A 19,962-nucleotide genomic window follows, 5' to 3' on the forward strand; every position below is an offset into this window, starting at 1 on the left:
TGGATCCATGCCAGACAGTGGGCATCATCTGTAAGCAGAGACTGTTCTTTCATTTTCTGGCACCCAGATCTGAATAATTGCACAGAGACTATATTAATTACAACAACATTTGGCTGATGGGTCAGGTGTATTTCTAGCTAGATCCTACATCTTAAATTAACTCATTTCTATTAATCTGTGTATCACTATGAGGCTGTGACCTACCAGTAAGGTTCCAGCATCATTCTTCTTTGGCTACTATGTGGTGTCTCCCTGACTCTGCCTTTTTTCTCCCTGCATTCAGCTTAGTTTCCCTGCCTACCTCTATTCTGCCCTGCCACAGGTCAAAGCAGCTTTTTTAATAGCCAGTGGTAATAAAACATATTTAAAGCATACAGAGGGGAGTCCCAGATCATTTGATTTCTGTAGCAGAGGCTCCTGAATAACAATAGACTTACATAAAAGATATTACACACATGTTCATTTAAGTCTAAAAAGCAGTCAAGAGATAGGACTAATCAGAGAATTGATGGACCATGAATAGACAAAGCATGACATATATGAAACTAGAAAGCCAATTTTGTCATGAGGAAAAGAAGTTTTGACAACTACTCTAGCATAGATGAGTTTTCTGGACGCAGTGCTAAGTTAAATAACTAATTGAAAAATTTCCTAGAAACAAAATGTTGAATTGGGTATGAAAATATGAGTGTATTTAATAGACAGTAAGTTTCAGTGTCAGAAGAAGATTCCTCAATAATTACATCTCCAACAATATGAAGAGAACATACTTAATAGTTATTGGTTTATATACCTAAAAATTGTTATGAAGGTTTGAGGTTGGTGGAACACAGAATCACTCATAATGCTTTAGTGTCAGGAGAAGTACAGGGTTGGGGTTATTTGGCTGCAAAGAAAGATCATATCTCAAAAACAAAAGTTGCCTGCATATGAATAAAACAAATTTTCATAGCAGGCAACTTTTGTATGTCTCACAGAAGAAAAGTCTAAGTTAGACCCTGGAACAGGCATATTATTCCATTCCAAATTCCTTTTAGCATGTTACCAAGCTGAACTGTAGTAAGGAGCAATGCTCTCTAAGTTGCTCCCATTAGAACCACCATTGTATCCAGGAAAGGAACAGTAGGAAGCAGAGAGCTATCTGTACAGAGCTTGTCCCCAAGAAAAATATCATGGCTATTTGCATTTTCCTGGCCAGAACATAGTCACCTGCTCACATTTATTATAAAAGAAATCCAGGAAATTAAGATTTTAGCTGGATAGCAGTGCGATCACTATTACTACAGAAAATAGGATGCTATATGGGGACAGCTAGCAGGTTCAATTATTTCTTATGTTAATATAATTTCAAGTAATTATCAGAACATTCTTAAACTAAGGTCTACTTATTCTTAGTGGACAGATAAGGAAACTGAACCTGGAAGAATGTGTGTAGCTACAGCAGCAACAAAGGTCATAATAGCTTGCAGTATACCTTTCACTCTGATACATTTCCTTAAGAAAACACAGTCTACAGATATTCAATGAGTGAAAGCTTGTATCAATTATAAAGTTTCTCTTGAAACTTAATTACTAGTGGAGTGGGGTTAAGAGGTATTTATCCCTGTGAACTGCATTAGCGCCTTTAAAAGAGATACCAGACAGGCCAGAGAGATGGTTCATCTGCTAAAAGTACTTTCTGCAAGGCAGACTATCTGAGTTTAATCCCCAGCATGCAGAGAGCACAGAAGAGAACCGACTCCTATAAGCTGTGCTATGGACTTTACTCTTGCACTTGGAAACATGTGCAAGCACACACAAATAATAATCATAGAATATTTTCTAATTTTATTTTTAAAAATGGGAACCAAAGAGATTCCCTTCTTCTTAGGACATGAGAGTACAGCAAAACTTTGCTGTTTAAGAGACAGAAATTTCGTCATTTTTAGACAGCAAATGTCCTGATGCCTTAACTGTAGGTTTTCCAGACTATCAAACTCTGAAAATTAAGCTTTTATTTTTTACCAACCACTAGGTGAAAGAAAACAATTTGCAGAAACCTGCCTGCATGGATATTGCTGTGTGTTTAGCCATGCTGATAACAGCTATTCAGTTCCAGGTCACTGGAAAGCTGTGGCTACCTTGTAAGAACAAGGAAAGTTGCAGAGTTGACAGTTTTCCAACTCTGTCCTTGAAGAGATGGGGAACATGGTGTCTCTTTGTAGACAAAACACTAGGTGAAATGTCAGGAAGATAACAACTTAGAGACAACTTTTCTGCCTTCAGAAGAAAGCATTAAACTTTGAAACCACCCAAGCCCCCCTCCCCCGCCCAGCACTCACGCCCTGTTTTTTGCAGAAAAAGTACACACTGAGATTGACAGAGTGATTGGTCATGGGAGGCAGCCAAGCACAGCTGACCGAGAGTCCATGGCCTACACCAATGCTGTAATCCATGAGGTGCAGAGAATGGGCAACATCATCCCCTTGAATGTTCCCAGAGAAGTGACAGCTGATAGATCACTGACTGGATTTCATCTGTGTAAGGTAACTTTACACTGCTGGTTTCCAATGCTCCTGTTCATCCTTCGCATTATCTAAGTAATCTAAATCTAAGACATAAAATGTATTTCTGCCCCTCCCCCCAAAAAATTAAACAGAGACAGGTATTGTTCCAGAAGGAGGAAGATGAGGGGGAGGGAGAGGAAGATATAGAAGAAGGAGAAGGAGAAGGAGGAGAAGGAGAAAAAGAAGCTTCCCTCCAATGTGTCTAAATGCTGTTTATGTGCATAGAGAGCAGAGAAAGGAAGGTTTCTTGGTGGAATCTACTTAGATTTTAGCAAGTAACATAAAGTTGACTTTAGTAGCTGAAGGCTATCCTAACATACTCCAACGCTAATGTGACCTCACAGGAGTTCGTAATTCTTTGCCACATCTGTGCTCACAGGTGTTCTCCAGCTTTTGCATACTCTCCCATTGTTGACCAGTCAAAAAAGAAGCATTAACTATAAGAAAGGAAGAGATAAGAACAGATGTTTGCCAAACATACATGTGCTGAGGGTGCTTATTATCCCCTTTTCATAGCGATTTGGTCCCTACTCTGAACATTAGACGGTTGAGACTCTGTGAATTAAGATTACCTAGATCTCTCCACTACAATAAACAGCCTCAGAAGAGTTTAGATCCAGAACTACTTAGGTTATTAATAATGCCCAGGACTTGCTACCTTAGACATTAAAATATCTCTCTTATACTTTTCTCCATGGATCCCTCTTGCGTTCCCTCTGTTCACAAACCAAGTACACAGACCAGCTTAGGATCTCCTCAGGATTTCTGCAGAGAACACTCTGACCACATCACACTCCTTCTATTCAAGGCACAATCCTTATTGTTTTTTCTGCTCACTGTTTAATGAACAAAGGTCAGACACGTCTTGGCGGTGACAAAATAAATGCCCACAGTTTCAGTTCAGCATGACAACAAGGAAGTGACTCAGCAGATCAGTCCTCAGGATGGGAGACAAGAAAAGAAAAAAACAAAAACCTCTAAGAGGCTAACCCCCACCCCATTTATTCCATGCAATACTTGAGCATGGGGGATAGTGACACATCGTCAGGGAAAGTCTCTACCATTAGTTAATGATCTCTAGAAATGTCCTCATGGCTGGTCTCAGTGGTAATCTTTTATAATCGCCTAGACAATTATTAATTGCCAGGATCCAGAATCAAGAATGTCTGCCAGAGAAGGCCTCTGTAGATCTGTAACACTTTGTCTTAGTGCCTCAGAAAATATTGTTCCCCTGAAAAGTTTTCAGAGCTGGATCAAAAACAGTCTAAACTATAAACACAGATACAATTCATTCATTTAACCCTAGAGACAGGTTACCTCTTCACATGTGCCTGTAGGAAGGAGCTAGGTTGATGATTGTTCAGACCATGTCCAGTTATCTTTCTATAAATGGTACACGCTGTCTCCCTAGGCACATGCTAACCTGTTCCCACGGTTCTGTATTCTATAATAAAGATCAGACTGATAGGCCTGGAACAGCCGAAGGACACACAACCCATCACGAATCTGGACTAAGGACAGAATTTTTCATGGTACTGTCAGTGTGAAAAGTAATGGGAACTTGGGAATCCCATCCCTTGTCTGGGTCTCTTCCACGTTTCAAGCCTTGACTGTTTGCTGTCTTCTTTAGGGGACCATGGTCCTGACCAATTTGACTGCTCTGCACATGGACCCCAAAGAGTGGGCTACCCCAGACACCTTCAACCCAGAGCATTTTTTGGAGAATGGAGAATTTAAGAAGAGAGAATCCTTTCTGCCGTTCTCAATGGGTGAGTGGTAATGGGGAGGAAGCAGGTCAGAATCCTACCTCATTCCTTCCTTTCTCTTCTCCCAAGAGACCTCCACTGTCATTTGGATATCTCCATAAGTCACACTCAGAGCAGCTGTAAGGTGCTGTTGCTTGCAGGCCAGTGTTCTCAGACAGCACAGCTTCTGGCCACTCCTGTCACTCACACTCACCCTTGCCTCTGACTGAAATTTTGACTTCCCTTGGTTGGTTTTCCATAGCACTAGAGACCCAAACCCTGCTTTCTCTTCACAAAGAAAGCTAATATATGATGTCTTTTCAAAGTTTAATGTCCATATTATTCTTAAGTGATAGGCTCTCAAAGGTTAATATATCAGACTTGTAATGAGATGAGGAGGAGGCATGGAGGGTGGCTACCTACTCACTACAATGAAAATATCAAACAATTTTAACTGTCATTTACATAAATGGATTAGGTTCTACCGAATAGAAGAACTCCTTAAACAAGTAAATCTTTAGTCTTTTAAGATATTAAGCATACTTTAAAATTCTAGTTAGATATATTTATGTTCTTCAACATGATGATCAGGGAAAGGATGTAGTGATGATCCTCTCTTGCGTTTTTACCCAGCCAATTATGAATAAATATTGTAGCCTTACAGTTGTTGAATCTATAACAAAATGCCCAAGTATATTACAGTTGCTGGTTTCTATGCATTGTATATGCATTTTCAAAGAATTCTGCAGTTCCTTAGTTCCATAAATATGTACCAAGTATGTAGTACTTTTTCCAACACACACCTAAGATCATGAAAGTAGTGGGGAAGAAGATGAAACAGAGCTGCCCCTTGGAGCATGCGTCCCACTGCAGCCTTCAAGCTGGAATCCTTGAGCCCTGCAGAGAAAAGGATGCAGACCTAGACGAATGTGATCCTCTTAGAGCTCAGTGTCCACCAGGTTTCCTCACATGGAACCTTTTGTTTTCCTAACACTGTCTGCAGAAGGTGACAAATGCCTCACCGAAGTCACACTACGGAATTGTGGACTTCACTGATGGTGTCCAGCTTGTTCTCTTTCCCTTTCCCTGTGCTTCTAGGTCAGCTTTGTTGACCTTCACATTTCGCTGTAGCAGGGAAACTGACAAAATAATGGACATCTGTCCTGTCTTCCTGACCAGCAAACATTACAAAGATCTGAATTACGGCTCAACATCTCAACTATGTGTTTCATATATTCTTCTTATTCTTAGTTATTAAATCATATCTTGAAAACCTGGAAGAGACTCTTTATACAGTCCATCTAAGTGTGTTATGTGCTGATTCTTATGACTACAGTGAAAGGAATGTTGGTCGATCCCCACGGCTTTCATAGGGAGATGATCCTTTAGGCCCAATGAAGGCTGCATATATGCATTCTCTTCATATTGCAAAATTTTTCCCCCATAGGTGCTTTATGTCAGTTTACATTCAGTTTAAAATGTTGGTGGCACACGCCTTTAATTCCAGCACTTGAGGAGCAGAGGCAGGCAGATCTCTGTGAGTTTGAGGCTAACCTGGTCTAAAAGAGCTAGTTCCAGGACAGCCTCCAAAGCTACAGAGAAACCCTGTCTCAAAAAACAAAAAACAAAACAACAGCAATAAAAATGTTCTCCGATCCACACCAGCTATAAAATACAAACAGAAACACACAGAGACTCACTGGTACTCTGGTATTAAGAATTGTTTTACTCAATTAGAGGGTTCATTAGCAGACAAATTATCACAGACAATCACCAAGGTAGCATGGTTGTTAGTAATCTAGTAAGAAAAGGACATTAGCATCTATTTAATCAGATAAGCAAACTTCAGTGAAGAACAGAGCTTTTTCTTACTTAACCTGTGCACAAGGAACTGGCAGAAGAGGTCAGGTTTTAGTTGTCACTCCTATTTTAGTTCTTTCCATATCACATATCCGTGGTAACTGACCTCCCAGTTATAGACCCTTCCACTTTAGGATTCCCTGAGTTCATGGCCTATTATTAGTGAGAATCTTGCTGTAAAACAAACATCCAAAACTATATTTTTAAGAAATATATTATCTTTGCTTTACAGAAGATTTACAGTTTCCGGAGGTCCCATTTATTAATTGTTTCTCTCAGTGTCTGTGCTGCATGAGAGGTCTTTCCACTTTCTGATGTCTTCTTCAGTTTCTTTCTTCAAGGATTTAAAGTTCTTGCCATACAAGTTTTCCACTTGTTTGGTTAGAGTTACTCTGAGATATTTTATGCTATTTGTGGCTATTGTGAAGAGTGTTGATTCTCTGATTTCTTCCCCAGCCCTTTTATCATCTGTGTACAGGAGGGCTAATGATTTTTTGAGTTAATCTTGTATCATGCTACATTGCTGAAAGTGTTTATGAGTTGTAGGAGCTCCTTGGTAGAATTTTTGGGATCACTTATGTAAGCTATCATATCATCAGCAAACACAAAATGACAGCCTACAGAATGGGAAAACATCTTCACCAACCCCACATCAGACAGAGGTCTGATCTACAAAATATACAAAGAACTCAAGAAATTGGACACCAAAAGATCACATAATACAATAAAAAAAAATGAGTACAGACCTAAACAGAGAACTCTAAACAGAGGAATCTAAAATGGCTGAAAGACACTTAAGGAAATGTTTAACATCCTTAGTCATCAGAGAAATGCAAATCAAAACAACTCTGAGACTCCATCTGACTCCTGTCAGAATGGCCAAGATCAAAAACACTGATGACAACTTATGTTGGAGAGATTGTGGGGAAAGGAGACCACTTCTGCATTGCTGATGGGAATGCAAGCTGGTATGACCCCTTTGGATGGAAGTATGGTGATTTCTCAAAAAAAAATAGGAAACAACTTTCCTCAAGAAAGATCCAATAATACCACTTTTGGGTATATATCCAAAGGATGCCCAATCATGCCACAAGGACATGTACTCAGTTATGTTCATAGCTGCTTTGTTTGTCACAGCCAGAACCTGAAAACAACCTAAATTCCCCTTGATAGAAGAATGGATAAGAAAAATGTGGTACATTTACACAATGGAGTACAACACAGCAGAAAAAAATAACAACAGCTTAAATTTTGCAGGAAAATGGATGGAGCTAAAAAAACATTATTTTGAGTGAGGTAACCCTGACACAGACAGACAATTATCACATGTACTCACTCATAGGTGGTTTTTAAACATAAAGCAAAGAAAGCCAGCCTACAAATCACAATTCCAGAGAACTTAGACAACAATGCAGACACTAAGAGTGATTTAAATAGATATAATCTACATGGGAAGTAGAAAGAATAAAAAGACAAGGTCTCCTGGGTAAATTGGGAGCATAAGGACCTTGGAGGATGGTTGAAAGGGGAGGATAGAGGCAGGGAGAGGAGCAGAGAAAAATGTAGAGCTCATTAAATATCAAAAAAAATAAATAAATAAGAAGCATATTATCCTCAGAAGTTTCCAGGTCAGATCAGTGACTTAGCTAATCTTTCTTAACCTTCCATACACATTAACCTGGGCTTTCATATGGTGTTGCTTAAGATCCCAAGAAACAGAATTGAAGCACATGTTATTGGCACGATGTGCTTGGACTATTCCCATGGGGCTCTAGTGAACTCTAAAACCACTAGACAAGCCCCAGTCATAAGAGTGGTAAAAGTCCTACAGTCTTGGGAATAGTTGTGATGTCCCAGTAAAAATAACAAGAATTAAGAAAATAAGAAAGCCAAATGTTTTGCTTTCAATGTTTCTGATAGAGGTGAATGAAATTCAGTTACCTGGAGATGCCATATATGAACCAGAAGAGGCAGATCTGAAGCACCCTCTGAGTTGATAAAATAGCAGTCTGGATTGTCTACCACAAACCTATCTTTGGCATGTAACTGCTTTCCTTCTGAATCTCTAGAAATGAAAGGGGTATAGTAATATCTACACCCCTGTAGATATTAGCTTCTCTACTTTTGGAAAACATAACCAGTTGTACAATTATTACTGTTATCACAAATTATAGAAAATTAATTCAAACATTCCCATGTTCTCCTGATTTATGCTCTTCTCTGTTACAGTCAACAGATTAATAGATATCTTCTATTCATTAATATGATTAATGCAAATTTATATAATTATATTGATATAAGTAATATTAATAAAGCTTATACTATCAAATTAGTAATTTACAAGGGGTGTCATAGAACATAAAGGCAGGGTTAAAGAAGTCCACTTGTGATACTCAAGGTCAACCCTCTTAATTAACTTAATAGGTCATTTTTTTGTTTGACTTTTTCTTTTATTTGATGAAAGGGAAAGTGTATCAGTAGACTTTAGCACAGACTGTCAGTCTGCCCTCAATGAAGCAGAATCAGAGATGAACAACTTCTTAAGAGGAAGCTTGGTTTGACTCACAGTTTCAGAGGTCTCAGTCGGTGGCCAATTGACCTGCACCCAAGGTGTGACAGAGCATCTTTTGAAAGTATGTGTCTGGAGAAAGTGACTGCCTCATGGTGGCCAGGAAGCAAGGAAAGGAAGCAACCAAATTTCAAATATCCTATCAGGGCATGGCTCAGATGGCCTACCTTAGGCAGACACCTACTTAACTATCCACCACTTCCCAATAGTGTCGCGGGTGGCAACCAAACTTGCTGATGGAGTCCTTGCCAACAACTGAAGAAAAGCTAAACTCCATACATTCAAGTTACATGGCCTAGGTGAATGCTGTCATACTATTTATGTTTTCCAGCTGAGTAACCATCATCTCCAGGGTAAGGGAAGATATCAGCATGGACAGTACATCTTTGAAGAGATGCATCCTTCACTGATACTATGCGAGACATGTTAGTGAAGGGTTCAGCTTATGCACTCCCCCCGGTTGGGTGTGGTGACTGTAAAGGAATGGTTTTCCCCTACCAATTGTTCCAAAATTCCAATCTTCCTCAGTCATTGAAATCCCCTGTCTTAGTCTGTTGTCTATTGCAGTGATAAAAATCATAACTGAAAGTAACTAGTGGAGGAAGGGAATTATTTCTCTTGGGTTTCTTATCACAGTCCACCACTGAAGGAAAACAAGGTAGGAACTCAAAGCAGGAACCTGGAGACAGAAACTGAAGCACAGGCCATGTAAGGGTTAGGTTTACTGGTATGTTTCCAATACTTACACAGTGTGCTTTATTATAACACCCAGGATGATGTACTCAAGGGTAGAATTTCCCATAGTTTACAGACACTTAGTAGAAATAAATAAGGATTGAGAAAGAGCAGTAAAAGGAAAAATGGAAAATTTTTTTCTTCAGTTGTAAAGGAAAAAATATATATATACCACCCTTGATGCTGGAATGCAGGGCCTTAGAAATAGACAATTCAGGCCCCTTGCTATAAGGGAGGGGAAGGGAGCCTTTTGTCCTGTGACAGGATATGAGTCAGGATATTTACAGTTGGCTATCAGGTCTCCAGCTAGGAAGGCAGGAAGAGATAAGAAAAACAGGTAGCACAACCCCCTCCTTGGTATCCAGGTGGGTCTGGACAACCCCCTCCTTGGTATTTAGGTAAAAGGTCAAGAATGTGCCACTCAGCTTAGCCTTATTTAAATTGACCAATGAAATGAGTCCCCGTAACCACGTTTTTTTTGCTTCTGTACCCGCGCTTTTGCTCTCCTATAAGAACCCTTCACCCCCAACCTGCGGGCGTGCAAGTCCTCCAAGACTTTGCCACCCCAGGTACCTGCGTATCCAATAAACCTCTTGCTGTTTGCATCCGGCTGCGTGTTTTCGACTGATCTTTGGGCACGGGGTCTCTCCCGAAGGAATACGCCCACGGGAGTCTTTCACAGTATCATGAGCTCTGATATCAACATGGAAAGACTCTGCCAACTGTGTATTAATATTACTAGCTTTATTTACACAGTCACAGGTACAAGATGACAAAACGGCCCTTGGCAACTTGGAGAGGAAGAGAAATACGTTACCTTGTGGCTTCCAAGTCTAAAAAACCTGAAAGTCTAAAGATAAGAAGGATTTACCTGAAAGTCTCCTGCAGAGCTGGAGAGAGCTGAAGTGTGAAGGTCATGAGCAGACACAGCAAGACAGTCACAGGGACTCAGGAAGAGTCAGGTGTGGGGTTCACCGTTCCACGCCACCCACCTCCCACGAGTACTATATTTCCTAGGGGTTAAAACACAAGACGCACACACAAATACAGAGTTCGAGTCATCCTCAAGAAGAGAATGCCCAATTTATTCAACTTAATCCAGGGTTAAATACTTTTGGCCCCAGTAAAGAAAAACTCCTCCCACCCAGAGGGGGCTGGGGAAACTGGAGCCTGTGAGAGCTTCTCCTCAGGCAGGTGATCCAGGGTGCAAGGCAGTGTCAGACAGGGTAGATGGGCCTTGGCACCTGAGCTTCTTTCAGGCAGGTTGGGATATTACCATTTTAAAGTGAAATAGACCCCTCAGGCTATTGTACCAGGCTGTAGGAGAAGTAAGCACGGAACTTAGCAGGAAGCTTAGCTGGTTAGCATAAACATTATTTGCATCCTGTGTTTTGGCCTCAAGGATCAGGGAGGACATGGCCTCACATGTCCCCCTTTTATATAAAATATGATGACTAGCACCTGTCTTAGGCATGCCGGTAGTTGGGTCAGTTCTCTAAACCCGTCTACGGGAATGTGTTCAGGTCAAAACGCACCCCAATGTCTTAGGCGATACCGCCCCCCCCGTGCAATAAAGCCGTCATTGGCTCACTAGTCATGCATTGAGTCCAGCCAGATTTATGTTGAAAGATATTTTGAGGCGAATGCCAAAAGGACTTGACCTGAGTAGTCCTGACTTCGGCTTTATGAGATCATGAAGGTCATGCTCCAACATATACAAGCATTCCCAAAGCAGATTGTGCTTTGGCACAATCCTGAAAAGTCTGCTCAGAATAGAGCCCCTTTAAGTAAGGTCTCAATTAGCCCTGGTATAAGGTCCCTGGAAAGCTAACTAGAATAAATGACAGCCAATTAGTAAATTTTGTATTCCAGGGGCCATGAAAAACAGTAAAAATTCTTTTTTGAGACCAGCAGAGGTCAGAAACCATATCCAATCTGTAAAGATCAACCTTAGTATCCAATTCTTAATTTGAACGATCATGGCATTTTGCAACCTGCCTTGAAGATACCCATAGTGCTTAGTAGAAACAGCTGACAGGATAAGGGAAAACCCTGTAGTACATAATGTACAGCAATAACACTACAGCAATGATTGACAGTACAGCAATGACTGATAGATCAAGGGTAGGAGCTGGGGGAGGTGGATCCAGGAGCTGGATCACTATTCAGGAACCCGTCTGCTCTGCGGCAATCAGGTCAGACAGCTCCATAGCAGAGGCTTTGTTCTCAGGCCTCTGGACAGATGAATCCACAGCCAGCATAGCAGCAGTACCCAAATGGATGTCAGCGTTTCTGGAAGAGACATAAACAATCTCCTTTCCCAAATTAATGCATGAACTGGACCACATTGTATATTGGGAGTAATAAAATACTCAGAACAAAACTTAGTTCAGCCAGCATCGATGCTGGTTGGTCTTGAACTTAGAGACCTATAGGTCTCTGTTCTAAAGAGCAAATCCTATTGGCCTGTGCCACTGCAGCAGGCCTTTGAATTGGGCTGAATGGACAGCCCCAAAACATTCCCTGGAGTCAGCTCCATCTGGAACTTTTCTAGGGGCAGAAAACAATTATCTGATATAGTACGTGAGCATTTATATAACTGGATAGAATTATTAAAATTGTCATTTTTATGGGGGCAAAGTCTCCCACCAACATTTAGAGAAATAATTAATAGGGTCATACCTGGCTATAGATTTGGAAATCTTTATCAGTCATGAATCCATATAAAAAACATAAGGACCATATAAACTAGTCCTCCAAAGAACAATTAAATAAATAAAAATATATGCAATAAACCTAAACTGAAAATTTTTAATAGATGAACTTAAAATGACTGAAAGACATTTAAAAAATCCTCAAATATAACATCTTTAATCATTGGAGAAATGTGAATCAAAATAACTCTTGAGACTCTATCTTATCTCTATAACATGATCAAGATCAAATACTGCTCATAACCTATGTATAAGAGAAACTCCTCCACCACTGGTGGAAATGTAAACTGGTACAGAAATTTTGGATCGTAGTATGTTGAAATCTCAGAAAATCAGGCAATAAACCATCTCAAAATTTAGCTATACCTCTATTGGGTCTGTATAATTAAGGAACCTTTGAATCTATTACAGTCTCTAACTTTAAATTGTCAAGGCTGTGCTGCACAGCAGGGGGCGGGACATAGACCTGCTCCATCTGCAGACTGCCCCCTGAGCTCCCATGGGTGGATTTTTAACTAGCCTTTTGTCCGTGTTGCAGTCAGCCGCCGCCATGGTCGCCCCCAGTCAGGCATCGCAGCTTTTTTCGGCTGCCTAGCATTCTTTTTTTTATCTGTCCGCCCAGGCACCGCCTTTTACGGCCACCTGGCGTCCGGCCCATGTATGGACCCTGTACGTTCCAGTTCGGTCTGTCAGACTCCTTGTCTGGGCAGAACGGCCAGTGGCTCCCGGACAAGTTTGTACCCGGGCCTGTGTGTACCAGCCGCACTGCTGCTTTTCTTCCCTCCTTGGCCTGTCTGTCATGGCCTGCCACTCATTTGGCAGGGTCCTGCAACCACCTACTCTCCTCCCCGCGCCCCTTGTAGCATTATGGCTATTTTATTTGCTAGTTGCCAGCTATGCTGGGCCCTGTTGCCTTGGGAACGGATTCCAGCTGGGCGCTAGCTGTTCTCTTTAGTAAAAGTTAAAGTTCCCTGCATGTGAGAGTCAGGGACTGAGCTCTCTCATAAAAATTAGGCAAAAAAATCACCGCCAAAAGCAAACTGTCTTAATGAACATTCACGTGGTGTGTATACATTAAAAATGTTGGTGCTTCTCCAAAAGCACTGTCAATTGACCTTAGTAGGCCTCCCGGTTCCGAAAAAGAACAGAGATAATTGCATTTCAAAATTCCAATTCACCCTTACCTTTACACAGCTGGCTAACCTTTTTCCTCAGGGTGACCCTATAGGTTTTTTACTTTTCCAGAAACTCGTGGATGCTTCTTCTTCGCATCCCAACGGGGCCTCCATCTGTGGGGGTCACCGTTCCACCCCACCCACCTCCCACGAGTTCTATATTTCCTAGGGGTTAAAACACAAGACACACATACAAGTACAGAGTTCGAGTCATCCTCAGGAAGAGAATGCCCAATTTATTCAACTTAATCCAGGGTTAAATACTTTTGGCCCCAGTAAAGAAAAACTCCTCCCACCCAGAGGGGGCTGGGGAAACTGGAGCCTGTGAGAGCTTCTCCTCAGGCAGGTGATCGAGGGTGCAAGGCAGTGTCAGACAGGGTAGATGGGCCTTGGCGCCTGAGCTTCTTTCAGGCAGGTTGAGAAATTACCATTTTAAAGTAAAATAGACCCCTCAGGCTATTGTACCAGGCTGTAGGAGAAGCAAGCAAGGAATTTAGCAGGAAGCTTAGCTGGTTAGCATAAACATTTCTTGCATCCTGTGTTTTGGTCTCAAGGAACAGGGAGGACAGGGCCTCACAGTCAGGCTTACCAAGCGTCAAAGGCTGACCAACTGGATGCTGTCAGCCCTGCTCAGGACAGGTCTTTCTTCTCACTTCAATGACCCTCATGCCAGGCATCTCTTAAATAACCTCACAGATACACTTGGATTTTCTAGGCATCTCTCAGTCAAGATGGTCACTGACTTTACTACTATTCTGTTACTGTGAAGACACACCATGATCAAGGCAACACTTTATTTATTTGTTTATCATTCATTTTACATTCCAACCGCAGTTCTCCCTCCCACCCCTCCCACCCCTTTCCCCCCATCACCTCCCCCAGGACCACCCTTCATCCACTCTTCCCTAAGGGCAAGGCTCCCATGGACAGTAAACAAAGCCTGGCACATTAAGTTGAGGCAGGACCAAGTCACTTCCCACTACATCAATGCTGAGCATGACATCGCTCCATAGTGAATGGGCTCCAAGAGGCTGGCTTGTGTACCACGGATAGATCCTGGTCTGACTGCCAGGATCCCCTCAAATAGACCAAGCTACACAACTGTATGCCACATGCAGAGAACCTTGTTTGGGTCCCATGTAGGCTCCACAGCTGCTGGTGTAGAGTTCATGATTTTCCATGAGATAATCTACAAAGCAAGGCAAATCTTACAAAAGAAAGCACTTAATTACAAGCTTGCTTACAGTTTTAGAGAATTAGTCCATGTTCAGCATGGCAAAAAGCACACAGGCATGGCCCTGGGAAAGTATCTGAGAGCTTTACTTCCTGATCTGCAGGAAAACAGAGAGAGAGAGAGAGAGAGAGAGAGAGAGAGAGAGAGAGAGAGAGAGAGAGAGAGAGAGAGAAATTGGACTGATGCAGTTTTGGAAACATAAAGGCCCACTCCCAGTGACACACATCCTCCATCAAGACCACACCTCCTAATTTTTCCCAAAAGAGTTTCCTTCCCTGGTGACTAAGCATTCGAATGCATGGGTCTATGAGGGACATTCTCAATCAACCATCACAGTAATCAAGATTATCCTTCACATACGCCAAGCTTTAAATCACATGCACCATGATGAACAACTAATTCACACCTGCCCAGTCATTTACAGATGGAAAAAAAGAGACTGTTTCACAAAACTGCCACATGAGGAAGGCTTAGCTTCTTGACAAGGAGTGGTTTCATCATAGTCACATAGGGAATTGCAGACAGGTCAGGTTAGTAACCCTGAGTCTGAAGTTTGCATGTCATGGTATGTGGATTCTTACAGGAGAATCTTGAGGATTTAATGAACTGTTGCCATGATATTCATGGTAGGCAACAGGAGGAGCATGGGCAAAACACAGATGAAGGAGACATGTTGGCAAAAAACACAGATGTTACATGAGATACAGACATCATCATAACACATTTATGTTTCTATGCAGCTTTTGATATCTGCTTTTGTTTGGTCTCCTCAGCAACCTGCATTAGGCAGGTAACAAAGTGGAAACAGGTGACCATCAGAAATTTCTCAATTGTTAATGTCAGTAAAAACTAATGCAGTTTCTTATACATTATCCTGCAGAGAGTGTCATGTGTTATCATTCCTGCTATGATGTTCTTGTTGGAAACCACATAAGGGCAGTGGAAAGCATGTCCAAATAATAATTGTAGTTTAATCTGAATGTTGTTCTGAGAATTTTTTTGGTTCGCAAGGGTTGTCTTGGATCATCAGAGATTATCCACAGAGATTACGCATATGAAGTCAGATATTCAAGAGAGATACAGATTGTAGATAAGTAGACAGAAATGTATATATCCATACACACACCTAGATATATATATATACCATGTGACATGTGTGTGACGTGAGGTGACCTAAAGCAAGGGCTTACTGGGTTGTGAGAATGTTCCCAACTCAGGACTTTCCGTCTACAAATTATTCATTGCACAGGACACCTGAGAAAATAACAGTTTCCTGGGCTGGGGAAGCAAAAGCACAAGTCTGGGACATATTGTTGGGCCAAGGTCAGGAAATGCCACCTTGAATGGGGCTCTAGTGGGCAAATCAGGAAGATGTTAGACAGAATCAGCTGGACACAAAGCTCAAGGTCAGCTCAGTATTTACAGTAGATTTCTGGGAACACCAGTCCCTATGGTGCAACAAAGTCAGCTGACTTCTCTTTTTGTCTCACAAGAAGGAGAGACTGCCTGGGAGAACAATTGGCCAGGCCTGAGCTGTTCATTTCTTTCACTGCTCTTTTGCAAAACTTTACCTTCAAGACCCCAGTCAATCGAAAGCTGAGCCTGAAGTTCAGAATGAGCCTCACGCTATCCCCAGTCAGTCACCAGCTCTTTGCTGTCCCCAGATTGTGATGCTGGAGAAGGAAAGTGTAAAGAAAAGAAGAAGGGGTGAAATGCACCTCAAACTCACTCCACACACCAGAGGAGATAGGCTGAAGGCAACTGAGAAAAGAGGGGAAGAGTTGGAATAAGGAAACTGAATCAAATTCCTAGACTGCTGGACCCCCAAATTGATGTTAGGGTTATGGAACTTATGAGTTCATAAAGATTTCTGAAGGAATAATGACTATTTCTATTTTTAAATTATATATAAAATGAAATAATTAATTAAAATGCTGTTTAAGTCATAATTCACACCACAAGTGTGTGTGTGCCTTCAAGTTTCTTCCTTCCTCCTGTTGTAGCCATGGAAGTACTTCTGGACTGTTGAAATGGACATTTGGAATTAGTAACAAGAGAGTATAAGAGTTAGAACTGTGCTTCTGGGGCAGCCACACACAAATAGGACTTAAAGACTCTCCTGTTGGAAGGTCTACAGCTACCTTATCTTGCCCTGCCTCTAAGTGGTCCTCTTGGAAGTCGGGTGGAAAGGGATGGCTCACTAGACTCACACACGAGATAAGCAGGATAGAGACAATTTCTATGACTTATATATTATCAGTGGATCTTGACCTCTGACCCAGCACCAGGTAATACATAGTTACCAAGAAGCAAACCCTACAAGCAAGTTTGAATGGAAAATAGTAAATATTTTATATTTTCAGATACTTGAGTCAATCTGAGACCCTTGGGATTTTTAGGAGTTCTCTCTCTGTGTTGGCCATTGATGTTGTTGATCTGGGTACAAATTTCAGGGATCTCATCTTAAAGTAAATAATAATTAGTTTATTCTGGATCCATTTTGAGTAAAACCTCCTTGTGAAATAAAGTCTTTCTAGGCAACAAAAATAACAACAAAATTATTATTTTACAAGTTATGTGGTATCGGATCAGAACACAACCTAATCACAACACTCTAAATATGATATATATAAAAATGTTGGGGGCCTCAGCATGACCCAGGAAATCAGTGAAACTCAAGATCAAGTTTCATGCAAAACCTTTGGGACAACATTCATTGTGACTCATGATGGAAATTTTGACCCATAAATTATCCCTTCCTTTTTCTAAGTCCATTGGTTATTATAAAGAATAAGTCTCTTTCCCATTCAAAAATTACACAAATATTTTGTGAACATAATATATAACCATCATTCCTCATTTATTTTTGGACAATGGAGTAACTCTATTCTCTTCTCTTCCACCTGATCTCTAGTGTTCAATGTTGTCTCAAAAGTGAATCTTCTCACTACCACCCTCATACAAGGTGCCACAGACAAACCATGCCACAGTGAACATTTAAATAAGGCAAGGCCTTAAAGTCTTAAAATAACGAAAACAATATGTCAGCTTGGATATGGATGGATGGGTTGCTTGTACAAGGCATAGGTTTAGGATATCACAGGCTTGAGGCAACTTATCTGGTAACTCTTTAACAAAGAAGCTGAAAGGTCTTTTTCTAGGAGCCAACCTTTGTCTCCTTGAGTTCATTCATGCCTGAAGGGTCAACCTATGAACTGTGCACCAAAATAGAAGGTCTTATGATGTGGAATTCCCCTCTCTATGCTCTGATTACCACTGATTATCCAACAACCATCTTATCATGGTATGCTCAAAGAATCTCAGACCTTTGTCAAACAACCAAAAACAGTGCAGTATCTTCTGGAAACAGTACTGTATCCACTACTCTCAGACTTTCACAGACTTCTTCCAACATTCAGATTTAATTCCCTATGCGCTCCTAATCTTGACATTCAGGAGACGTGGCAAAGCACATGGATGGCTGTCACCTGGTGAAAAGGTCCATGCAACTACTCTATACCTACCCTACTCCACACATGAATTTGGAGATGAAAAGTTCCCTCCTGACGTTTACAGGAATTATCCAAAATATAACCCACGAGGGACCCAGTTTCCTCCCAGACTCATGTCATCATTAGAAGTTCACTGGCTTCTGTGATACATGAGGGTCAATATTTACTCCAGAGGGTTTTTTTTTCTTTTTTGGATGGTTGTTCCTGAAAATATAGGCTAAAATTTTCCACACAAAATTTGGGAAGGTTTATCAGGTTATAGGATATTAAAGTCTTTTTCATTACAGAGGTAGGTCTAGAAACAAGAAGGAATTGAGTTCTCCATCAATAAGAGGGATCAATCCAAAAGCCCTCTTTCCATTGTTCATGAGGGGAGGATGGATGATGGAAAATCTTCAAAGGTTTCTCTGGATTGGAAGACAATGTGTTATTGAACTTGTGGTCACCACCTGTGCTCCACGTCAGGTATGAGTACCCTACCTATAGAAACCAATAAAAAGTATTAAATGAAACATGCAAAACATAAAAAGGGTATTTACTCAATGTGACCAAATTAAATAGATTTATTTAATTTGATCACAAGTGAGAGTCCAGAGTAAATGATCAAAAGTTCAAGTTTATCATGTGAACTTAAGGCAGCATCCTTTTCAATTTTAGAGATAATCATCTGAGGATTACATGGTATTACAGAAAAATCTATCACCCTCAGCGTTACTTTAGGTTAAAAAAAATAAGCAAAAAGAACATTAACTCATTTAATATGTAGTCAGTTGAATTCCATTTCCCATGCCTGCTTGCATATATATGAAAGAAGTGGAACTAAACAGAAGAATAGCATCATAGACCAGCTATCAGCTACATGTTTAGTACCAATCTCACATGTATTTTGTCCTTGTATACATAAAGATGATGTGACCCATATTTACCTGGTATTGGCTCATCAACAATGCTTAGGTGGCTATTTTTCTATCTGGACGTCCTGAGTGTTCCCATAGATCAGAAATGATTCCATCCACTGATATTCTGAGGAACATATGCTAGGTTCCCCACCATGATAGGATCCTAATGTTCATCTAGTACAAAGTCTATAGACAGCTAAAGTTTGAACCTCTTAAGAAATCAAAATGCATTGAGTCTGATTCCTCCTATCTTGAGTTTAAACATACAGAGTCAGCCCCTTCTCAGGAAATCGTGGAGGTGGGGAAGCAGGCATCTCCCTTATCTAAGCAATTTACCTACCTTAAGACAGAGAAGACATGAAGGGAAGAGAAGGAGCAGAAGTCCCTTGAATAATTTAGGGAAAGCATAATCATTCTAGTGTGATTTAAATTCAGAATGTATTACTTTCTCAAGCAGCCTCCGTTGTGTCTCAGGATGCTCTCTTGTAGGGAAGAGAGTTGCGTGGAACATTTGGGAGCACAACCTTTCTGAAGATGTCCCCCAGAAAATTCACATATTATTTAATCTACTAAGAATATGGTTTAGATAAGTCTAGATTTCTACTTTTAGTTCCAGTGATATATTTTCAACACTATGTGGAAACCTCAGGTAACTTGTAAGCCATGCTTAGCAAGGATAAGCTGAGTGATGAACAGGCAAACGCATCAACTATCCTTCAGTTGGAGTCTGGCATGAGCCCCTACAAACCTTAGTTGGGACAGAGACATGGCTGTGCATTGTCATCCACAGCAGCCTGGAGAGCTCCCCTAGACTTTCCAGGACACAGCTCATGCCAAATTAGGATTTTTGGCTTATGGTATAGTTTAAAAGACTTTTAATGAAAACTTAATCATAAGAGATAAGAGAAAGAGAGCTCCTCAAAGAGAGAGTAAGAAATGGAGGCGATAGAGCTTCCCAGTGAGAAGTGATTTT

General features: G+C 40.9%; 1 protein-coding gene across 1 annotated transcript; it reads left to right on the forward strand.

The window, feature by feature from the left end:
- Window positions 1-2,343: 2,343 nt before the first annotated feature.
- On the forward strand, window positions 2,344-18,606 carry LOC148122751 (cytochrome P450 2J4-like). The gene is made up of 3 exons (XM_087904847.1): window positions 2,344-2,525; window positions 4,177-4,315; window positions 18,378-18,606. The coding sequence occupies exons 1-3, from the start codon at window positions 2,409-2,411 to the stop codon at window positions 18,404-18,406; spliced, it is 285 nt and encodes a 94-aa protein (XP_087760973.1). The 5' UTR covers window positions 2,344-2,408; the 3' UTR covers window positions 18,407-18,606.
- The last annotated feature ends 1,356 nt before the right edge of the window (window positions 18,607-19,962 follow it).

Source organism: Myodes glareolus, chromosome 3, assembly GCF_982192425.1.
Source record: "Myodes glareolus chromosome 3, mMyoGla1.1, whole genome shotgun sequence".
NCBI lineage: Eukaryota > Metazoa > Chordata > Mammalia > Rodentia > Cricetidae > Myodes > Myodes glareolus.

What these genes read in the sequence shown, in the direction of transcription:
- LOC148122751 (XM_087904847.1), top strand. Translation starts at nt 2,409, where the DNA reads ATGGCCTACACCAATGCTGTAATCCATGAGGTGCAGAGAATGGGCAAC. An exon ending in CTGGATTTCATCTGTGTAAG is followed by an intron (nt 2,526 to 4,176) that starts GTAACTTTACAC and finishes TGTCTTCTTTAG; the next exon opens with GGGACCATGGTCCTGACCAA. An exon ending in CTTTCTGCCGTTCTCAATGG is followed by an intron (nt 4,316 to 18,377) that starts GTGAGTGGTAAT and finishes TTTTCATTACAG; the next exon opens with AGGTAGGTCTAGAAACAAGA.